Consider the following 9,877-nt stretch of genomic DNA (forward strand, 5'->3'; position numbering starts at 1 on the left):
GAGGACACTTAAGGAAGTCAAGGAGGGCCTCATCGCTGTGGCCTCCCAGTAAGTCCCTGTATTCATGCCACCTTAAAGATAAAGAAACCAAAAGGCCTGGCCACACCACAGCAAGAGCCAAGGCAGGAGCAGGGGCCTGCCTGATGCTAACCCTACTGTCTGCCTGCACTGGCTGGCTGCAAGTCACTTGGGTCTCTGTAAGAAGATGCAGGTGAGCTTCCCAATAGGCATAGGAAGGAACTGGGTCAGGCACCAAGCCAGGTCACAATACTCTCTCCTTGGGCCTTACCATAACCTGCGTGTGAGCTTGCATTCCCATTCTACAGGTGAGCAAAGTGAGTCTTCAGAAAAGCGGGAAGTGGCCCAGAAGTATCCAGACCCCGTCCGCTGACCTAACTCAGCCCCTCCATGCCATGTCTTGGAACATGAGTCTTGTCCAGGCACACCACCCCCATACCATGTCTCGTGGCTTTAGGCTTTAGTTTGGGCTAAGGAGATGATTCAGTCCATAAAGTGAGGACCAGAGTTACACCCCAGAACCTACCTGAGCCCAGCACGGTGGCCTACGTTTATAATCTCAGAGCTGGTGAGGCAGAGATGAGGGTCCTGAGGGGTCCCACTGGCCAGCTAATCTAACCAACAAGCCCAAGATCCCAGTAAGAAACCTTGTCCCTCAAGCTGGACAGCGCCTGAGGAACACCTGTGGCTGCCCTCTGGCCTCCACATATATGTGCACACATTACAAACATACCCACACATGCACAGTGCACACATGAACATGCACATATGAAAACCAACAGAATGTGGCCTGGCTTCTGTCTCCACCTCTGCTTGTCTCTATCGCAGTCAGAGACACAGATCTGTGGTGTCCTCAGAGAGGCCGTTACGCAGCCCGGGACTCACCCAGCCTGTGGGAGGGGGTCTAGAAGGTATTGTTTCCCAGCCGTGTGGCATGGCATCCTGGCATCATGACATCCCCATACATCTTCTTTATTACATCCAACACATAGGTAGGTTCTGGGGCCATGGATTCACCCTAATGTTCACCCCCTGCAGTTGCCCAGATGCCCACCCCCTGCAGTGACCCTTAACAGACCAGCTGCTGGAACCCCACTCTACCCAGGAGCCAGTGCTGAGCCTAGAGCAGCCCCGCCTAGCAGCTGGTCACACTTCAGGCCTCAGCACACTCCCCACGTGGAGCTGGTGCCCCAGCAAGGCACCTCATCAGCCCCTTTCCCATCTGCCACTCAGCGAGGGTTCCACAGCCAGACTCCCAGCCCTGGCCCTGACAGGAGAGGAAAAAGAAAAACAGATCCAGAAGCCAAGGCTGTCTTCATGTGCCAGGTCCTGGCTGGTGGCTGACAGCTGTGTCAGGCGACACTCCGAGGTGGGGATAAGGCACTGAGCGCAATCATGCTCCAAGTGGAGAGTCAGGAGGTAGGCATAGAAGGCTGACCCTCCAAGAATCACAGCATTCTGGAGGAGCCCTTCCAGGGCTCAGAATGCAGAGTGGGACACACACAGCCAGAGACAAGAGACCTCTCTGACCTCATTCTACAAAGTAGAACGTCCATATTTCATCTCGAACCCTCATTCTTTTCTCTTCCTGACTGCTGGTCACAGACAGTCATTCCTGCTGCACCCAGAGCTAAGCCCATCCACAGTGCTACTGTGTCCCTAGCCCTTGCCCCCCAAAAGACCCTGGCCCTCTTGGGATATCCAAACAGGGGCGGGCATGAATGGGAAAAGGCCGATGGGGCTGGGGAGGCTGTGGGTAGAGGGCAGGAGACGGACTGCGAGGATTTATGGGCAGTGTCTCTTGGGAACTCTGATACAGAGACAAAGTTGACATGGCACAGAGAAAGCATGTAACCTGCCCAGTGCCACACAGCAGAACTGGTAGAAAAGGGATTTGAGCTCACAGAATGTGTGCCCAGGAACCAGTCTTGAAAACCAATGACTCCTTGGGGTCCAGGTCAGGGTGCCTTTGAGGTCTAGTTGGGCCTTCTTTCAATGGTGCCAAGAATCTGTTGAGGTTGCATAAGGGCCTATGATGTGATCCATTCATTTAAGAGTAGATTGAGGGCTGAAGAGATGGCTCAGAGGTTAAGAACTCTGGCTGCTCTTCCAGAGGTTCTGAGTTCAATTCCCAGCAACCACATGGTGGCTCACAGCCATCTATAATGAGGTCTGGTGCCCTCTTCTGGCCTTCAGGCATACGTGCAGACAGGACTCATGGGCCTATGAAGGCCAGCGCTGGGCTGTGTGGACAGCACCCAGCTTCAGAGTTCCTGGAACTATTGGCAGATGGTACCCCAACATCACGAGTCATTTCTCAGGGGCCCCTTTGTACTAAAGGAGTCTACAGAGCTAGCAGAAGGAGCAGAGCTCCAGTGAGTGGTGAGGGGGAGCCGATGCTCCCACGGCCAGCGCGGAGGGAGAAAGCGCTGCTGAAGCCCTGGACAGAGGCAGATGTTCCTTTTCTTTATATCTTTTTTTTCCCTTTTGCTTTTTTGTTTGTTTGTTTGCTTGCTTGCTTGTTTTTGAGACAAGGTTTCTCTGTTTTGGAGCCTGTACTGGAACTAACTCTTGTAGACCAGGCTGGCCTCAAATTCACAGAGATCTGCCCGCCTCTGCCTCCCAAGTGCTGGGATTAAAGGCGTGAGCCACTACCACCAGCGAGGTTTATTTTTTTTTTTTTTTTTTTTTTTTTTTTTTGGTTTTTCGAGACAGGGTTTCTCTGTGGCTTTGGAGCCTGTCCTGGAACTAGCTCTTGTAGACCAGGCTGGTCTCGAACTCACAGAGATCCGCCTGCCTCTGCCTCCCGAGTGCTGGGATTAAAGGCGTGCGCCACCGCCGCCCGGCACGAGGTTTATTTTCTAATGAGACACAGGGGCCTCCCTCCCACAAAGGCTGGTAACCACAGGAAGGCTGGGAACTCCAGAGCCTTCTGGGTGCTGGAGCCCAGACAGGCCAGCAGCCGTCAGGCCAAGGCCTTCTTAGCAGACACTGCAGTGGAGAGGAAGGAAGCCTCGTTGATCTTTATTTTACTCATTGTGATTACTGTTGGATCTGGGAATCTGACTCAGTGGACAAGTTTGCACATCAGGTATTTTTACCTGCGAAGCCATCTCACGGGTCCCATTGTAAAGATTTTTAAATGTTCTTTAAAACTTCGTTGTTTTGTTTGTTTTATTTTGTTTTTTAGCCTTTAGAGATTTACTTGTTATTTTTATTTTATGGGTTGTATGTGTGTGTGTGTGTGTGTGTGTGTGTGTGTACCATGTGCATGCAGTGCCTGCAGAGGCCAGGAGGGGTGTCAGATCCTCTGGAACTAAAGTCACAGATGGTTGAGCTGTTATGTGGGTGCTGGGAACAAACCTGGATCCTCTGGAAGAGCAGCCAGTGCTCTTAACCACTGAGCCATCTCTCCAGCCACAAAATGTAGATTTAAAAGGCCTGAGTTACATCCTAGCTCCCAGAAGGACACCCCCCCCCCAAAACTGGCCCTCAGAGACAGGGCCCTGCAGAGCAACCCTGACCCCGTTTCCCTGGGGCTCACTTGTGTCTCCCCCTTCTCTCCTTCCCCTCACTGCGGTGCTCTCTCTGCTTCAGGCCATAGATACCTATTTGGTGAATGTCTCTCCTGGGGGTCTGACCTACATTGCCGAGTGGCGAGGGGGAGTTCTGGATCACAAGATGGGACACCTGGCCTGCTTCTCAGGGGGCATGATCGCCCTTGGTGCCGAGGATGCCAAGGAAGACAAGAAGGCCTACTACCGAGACCTCGCAGCCCAGATCACCAGAACATGCCACGAGTCCTATGCTCGCTCAGGTAACCCTGCAGGGGGAAAAGCAGCAGCCGATACCGAGGTTAGATACCAGGAAGCACTTGGCCAGAGCAGCAGAGCAGTGGGGGGCGGGGGGAGCTCTTAGTATCATCTGCCCTGGGAAGTTACCAGAATCTGAGCGAGAGACATGCAGTCCTGGTACTAATTGTGTCCAGCACTGATAGGTGTCACTACTGAGCCCCGCCCTCAGCCCCCTATTCCCCCAACCCCCCACCCCGGCACAGATGGAGAAACTGAGGCTCAGAGATGTCTTACTTGGCCAAGGTTGCACGGGAGGCAGGGATTGGAGGGTGCTCCAACACCCATGGCAGATTGACAACTGACCCCTGCAAACCCCTGCCTGCACGGGTCCCTCTGCCTGTTCTCTGCACCCATGTGGTCCAGCCTGTGTCTAGCCACTCTTTGATTTACGACCACCACCGAGTTTAAGATCGCCATTTACACACACCTGGCAAATAGTCAGTCTAGGGGTGTGAGCCCCAAGCCTCATTTTATACTTGGTGAAACAGTCAGCCCAGAGAAGGGGAACTGACTTAGTTAGGGAAAGTCCCCTGGCTGAGAATCAGGCCCCGACAGCCTGTCACACACACCCCACACTGTCCCCCTCTGAAAGTGTACTGCCCAGCCTCACTTAGGCGATAGAGCTGCCTCTCTGAGCCACAGTCCTGACCTTGGGTGGATGAGAGGCTTCATGCTGCACTGAGCCTCCGTTTTCTCCTCTGTCCAATGGGAGAACAGCATGCAACTGCCTGAGCCATGCCGGATTCCACGAGCCAGCGTCCAAGCCGCCCAGCAGAAAGAGGCTCTGACGTATCTGGGGCTGGAGCTGGTTCCAAATGGGTCCTAGGAAGTCATATTCATGCTGGGCCTGAAATCAGGTCTCCCATTCTTTCCACAGCACTGGCTGGGCTGGGGCCATAAACAAATGGGAAATCTCAGGAATAATAAAGAGCTGTTTGTCTGGACTATCATCTAGGGCTGTAAAAGACAGCAGCTTAATTGAGCATATTGTCCCAGCCAGCCTGGCTCACCCACTGCCGGCTGTACAGCCTCCTCCTCCCTCACCCCATTAGGCACTTGGCAAAAGCACTGTTTCCCAGTGGCAGAGCCTCGGGGCCACCTAAGACTGCATGGGGGCTGAGGCTGAAGAAGCTGAGCCCAGCTGACTCTTCTTTTGAGAAGATAATCCTCCAAAGTGCCAACAGGCTCTAGAGGAAATCCCGCACCCTGGGGCCAGGCAGGATGGGGAGAACACAATAGAGCCCAGCTCAGCCATACCTTGCTGTGTGGCCTTTACTAAAATGCTTAGCCTCTCTGATCCTGTTTCCATATGTGTGAGAGAAGACTTGCCCTTAGCAAAAGAGAAAGGAAAATGGAGGACTGGGATTGTGTAAAGCGCCTGGTGGAGCCCTTAAGATCACAGACGGCGGCTGTGCTGTTCTGTACACACTGAGTCCTGAAGAAAACCAAATAGTAGTAGACTCCCTACAGACAAATCCTGGGCCCCATCAAGGCAATCACCCTCTGCTTAGGCAGGTGTTTTCCCCCTGTCGTTGTTAGGGTTTCCATGATAAAAATACCATGAGCAGAGTTGACCTGAGGAGGAATCCATTTCATCCTATGTCTCTCAGGTCATGTCCCGTCACTGAGGGGAGTCAGGGCAGGACCCTAGAGGCCTGAACTGAAGCACAGACAGTGGAGAAGCATCGCCTACTGGCTTCTTTCCAAGGCTTGCTCAGCTTGCTTCTCTACCCCAGGACCTCCTGTGCAGGGATGACATTGCTCCCCTTGGGCTGGGCCCCCCCACATCAATCATCAATACAGTACCCCACAGACTTGCTTCCAGGTCAGTCGTAGAGACACAGTTTTTCAGTTAAGATTCCCTCCCCCAGATATGTCTAGATTAGCGACAAGTTGACTGTAACCAACCCACCAGCCCTGATGCTCCGGGAGCTCCTGCTCGGTGTTCTCTTGGGTGGCCGTGGCTGTGTGGAAGGCAGGGAGCTGGTGGAAGGATTGGTGGCACATTCAGATAATAAAGATCTGATAAGTCCTACAACCCCAACTTTTTTGTTGGAATTGGAGAGGATTGAGTCAGGTTCTAAAATGTAGCCCTAATTGGCCTATGACTCATTACGTAGACCAGGCTGGCCTCAAAATCAGAGAGATCCGTTTGCTTCTGACTCCCAGTGCTGGGCTTATAGGTGTGCACCACCACACCCAGCTAAACTGCTAAATTCTTCAAGCTTCTGCGAACTTGCCAGGGAGGCTGTGCCACAGTTGGATGCAGCCCCAAGAGGCATCCAGGTCTATCCTAGACAGCGGCCACAGAAGCAGGAAGCAGGAAGCAGGAAGCAGGGGTTCTGACGGTTTTTGCTGATCTGTTCCCACAGACACCAAGCTGGGGCCTGAGGCCTTCTGGTTCAATTCCGGCCGAGAGGCGGTGGCCACGCAGCTAAGCGAGAGCTATTACATCCTGCGACCTGAGGTGGTGGAGAGTTACATGTACCTCTGGCGGCAGACACATGACCCCATCTACAGGGAGTGGGGCTGGGAGGTGGTGATGGTGAGTGTGGGGGTAGCGGGTGTCCCTGGGAAGCCACCGTTGTGGAGGCTTAAAGCCTCTGGTTCAGCAACCAGACCGTCCTCTGGCCAAAGGATAGGATTGTTTGGGAGGCTGCAGAGCCGAGAGTGCAGCTCTGGCAAAACCTCCCTGAGGTGAGGCTGAAATTGCTAAGGAGAGTCCAAGTGTCTGTGACCTTGGGGACATGGCTGGTGGCCATGGCTAGTACCATCTAGTTTCTATGCTCTGGCCCTGGAGCCTGGATGAGTTGTTTGAGATGCCTCCTTTGAAACAGGACCAGCTGCCAGCCAGCAGCTCACCCTGCCCCGTGGTCTTCCCTCCATCCCAAGCACTAGGTAGAAACCTGGCCCTCCTAGAGCGTCTTAGTCACTGTCCTGTTGCTGTGAAGGGACAGCCATGACCAAGGCAACTCTTATAGAGAAGGCATTTACTTTGGGCTTTGAAGCCCTGGATCTTGACCTTCAAAGGTTTTTGTTAAGATTTATGTTCGTTCATGTTCTGCCTACATGTACACCTGCAGGCCAGAAGAGGGCGCCAGATCTCATTACAGATGGTTGTGAGCCGCCATGTGGTTGTTGGGAATTGAACTCAGGACCTTTGGAGAAGCAGGCAGTGCTCTTAACCACTGAGCCATCTCTCCAAGCCCCCAAAGGGGCCAAATGTTTTGTGCTCATGTGCATCACTAGAGCAGAAGGGGCCAGTGTTGCATGTGGAGAAGAACAGAAGAGCCCCCCAAAAGGTTTCTCAGCAATGGTTCTGTCTGAGGGCACCCCAAAAGGCAATGTACTTCAGCAGTGTCTCCCCCTCTCTGAAACACAACACCATATATAAGATTGAGATCAAGAGGTAAGATTCGCTAGTTGTAGAAGTGCCAGGGTTCCAAAAAGAGTTTAGCCCCACAGATATAGGGGTTTCCCCGTTAGAGGATTTCAAGAAAGGGGAAGGCCCCATACCACGTAGTTTCTAAGTAGACTGTAATACGCTCTTACAGTCAGATTTCCAAGTGGCAAGGAAAGGGGGAAGATCCATTTTGCCCTTTGTGATGGTAGCCACCACAAGTGGCCTGTCATCCCCAGCAGGATGCCTGGCCCACAGACCCTACAATGTACAAAACTACATTTCTGTGTGGAATAGGAAGCTCACATCCACCCTGATGCAGAGGCCTCCTTCCAGGCTCCTGAGTCTGCTCTCAATCCTAGAGGCCCCTGCAGATTGCCAGCAAAAATCCTTGACCTTTCACCTCTGTGGTGAAAGTGTCAGTCACTTGGTCACCCGGGCCCCTGGAAGGTGGAGAAGCCTGGGCTAGATTCAGATAGGGAATTGCTCAGTTACTCGGAGAAGCATGGGGGCCGAGTTCCCAGAGTGGGCGAGGGCAGTGTGGGCAGGCTGAACCTGGGAGAAGGACCTGGCCTGGACTCCCCGGTGGCCAGCCAAGGGTTGGCATCTGTGTTGTTGAGCTCTGGCCACTGGGCATTTCCTCCTCACACCAAGGCTACTCCCTTCCTCCAGGCCCTGGAGAAACACTGCCGGACAGAAGCTGGCTTCTCGGGGATCCAGGATGTGTACAGCAGCAACCCCAACCACGACAACAGGCAGCAAAGTTTCTTCTTGGCTGAAACGCTGAAGTGAGTGCAGCTGTCCCTGGGTCAGGCAGCAGCTCAGGAATCACGGGGTGGGGGGAAGGGAGGGAGCCCATGTGGGCTGGAGGCTTAGGGCTACCCAGCAGGCCCAGCTCCAGCAAGGCCCCAGCACTGACCACAGAGGTGATTCCGCAAACCCCTTCACCCGGTCCTTTACCACTCAGCCACCTTCCATGTGACAGTGATACTGAGCACCATTGGGGGTGTCCCCCTGTGACCTCTGCAGCCCAGCTGGGAGTGCATGGCAGTCTCCTGCCTGCTTCCGGGTATAGTCCACTGTCCTGCTTACCCCACTACGTTTCTTACACTCATGGTTCCTTCCAGTAAGCCCCCACACCAGAGGCTGGGGTCCCTAGAGCCTGGCTGTATCACTGCTGCAGAAATTTAGCTGTTTCTTGGGAACTGGGCCAGAGTTTGTGCAGGTGCGGACCCTGTGCCGCCTGATGCCCAAGTCTGCAGGGCTCACAACAGGGCAGTCAGACAAATGAAGCAGGGATGTGGGCCGGGATTAATCAGGTCCTCTGACCCCAGAGCTCCGAATCCCTGTGCTTTCTCAGGGCCAACCCCAGCAGGTGTGGGTGTCCCCTCCCGTGGCCCTCCTTCCCCTGGGCACTAACCACTCTCTCACTCCCGCCCCGCCACACAGATACCTCTATCTTCTGTTCTCTGAAGACAATGTGCTGTCACCAGAGGACTGGGTGTTCAACACCGAGGCCCACCCGCTGCCCATCAATCACTGGGACAGCTCCACCATGGCCGGGCAACGCCACTGACCCACTGTCTCCACGCCCGTGTCTCAGGGATGCCTCTATTTTCTTGGGATCCGGGACCGTTCTCAGAGGCACTGGGGACGGAAGGCCTATCGTGAGCCAACCCTGGACGGATGTGTCGGACAGGCGACTACTTTTCCTCTGTGAGGAGACAGGAGCTGGTGACTGCACCAGCACCGGGCCCAGGCTGTGGTCCCCGGAGCCCATACGTTCCTTTCTAGGGGGGAATTTCTGCACCACCCCCCACTCGCTGTCACAGGGCCAAAGGACTGGAGGTTTGCATAGCCATACCATGGATTTGATTTGCTTCCTTTTTGGTTTAGGGAGTTGGTTTTGCTTGATTTTGCATTTTTTTTCCCACTTGAGTTTTGTGACGATTACAAATACAGCTTTCAGAATCATAGTCATGCACCTTCTGAAACGGCGTCCCCTCACTCGAGGAGACTTGAGTGTGGGGCACTCACTCGTGCTCTTGACCCCCCCCCCCCGTCTGTTTTCAACGCCTCTCACCCCAGCACCGACCTGTTCTACCACGTGTCTCCTGCTTTATCATTTGAGGAGGTGCTCCCCTTTAAGTTGGTCCCAAATGTTACCAAGTCACTAATACTATTTTCATTACTGTCATGGAAAAATATGTGAAGTAGAATAAAGGAGTTTATTGGATAAGAGGTAAGATTGGACTCATTGCCCACCAGTGGCTCCTGGGAAAAGCGTTCAAACAATGTCATCAGAAACAACCACCAGCCGGCAGCAGAGCTGAGGTGTGATTTAGCCAACCATTCCTGCCTCTGTAACCTCCCTTCAGTTGGCCCGAGTAGATCCAGGAAGTGTGAGGCCCGCCCTTGGATAGAGTTGGGTATACATGCTCAGATGGAGGACTGGAAGAAGCCCAGAGAGGTGAAGCTGTCTTCCCGAGGTCACACAGCCAGGAAAAAGGCAGAAATGTGTCTTCTTCTGGGATCTCCTGGCCGCCCAAGCCCTTTGTTTATCTGCTGCCATTCAGCAATGCTTGGGGAGCAACTGTCGTGACCA

General features: G+C 53.7%; 1 protein-coding gene across 1 annotated transcript in view; it reads left to right on the plus strand.

The window, feature by feature from the left end:
* Man1c1 (mannosidase alpha class 1C member 1) overlaps positions 1 to 9,511 on the plus strand; it is a 143,057-nt gene extending 133,546 nt beyond the window's left edge. The window contains exons 9-12 of the mRNA XM_038335379.1: positions 3,616 to 3,835; positions 6,245 to 6,417; positions 7,945 to 8,060; positions 8,722 to 9,511. Coding sequence (XP_038191307.1) covers positions 3,616 to 3,835; positions 6,245 to 6,417; positions 7,945 to 8,060; positions 8,722 to 8,848 — 636 coding nt within the window. The 3' untranslated portion in view covers positions 8,849 to 9,511. The remainder of the gene's footprint in view (positions 1 to 3,615; positions 3,836 to 6,244; positions 6,418 to 7,944; positions 8,061 to 8,721) is intronic.
* Positions 9,512 to 9,877: the final 366 nt, after the last annotated feature.

Source organism: Arvicola amphibius, chromosome 6, assembly GCF_903992535.2.
Source record: "Arvicola amphibius chromosome 6, mArvAmp1.2, whole genome shotgun sequence".
NCBI lineage: Eukaryota > Metazoa > Chordata > Mammalia > Rodentia > Cricetidae > Arvicola > Arvicola amphibius.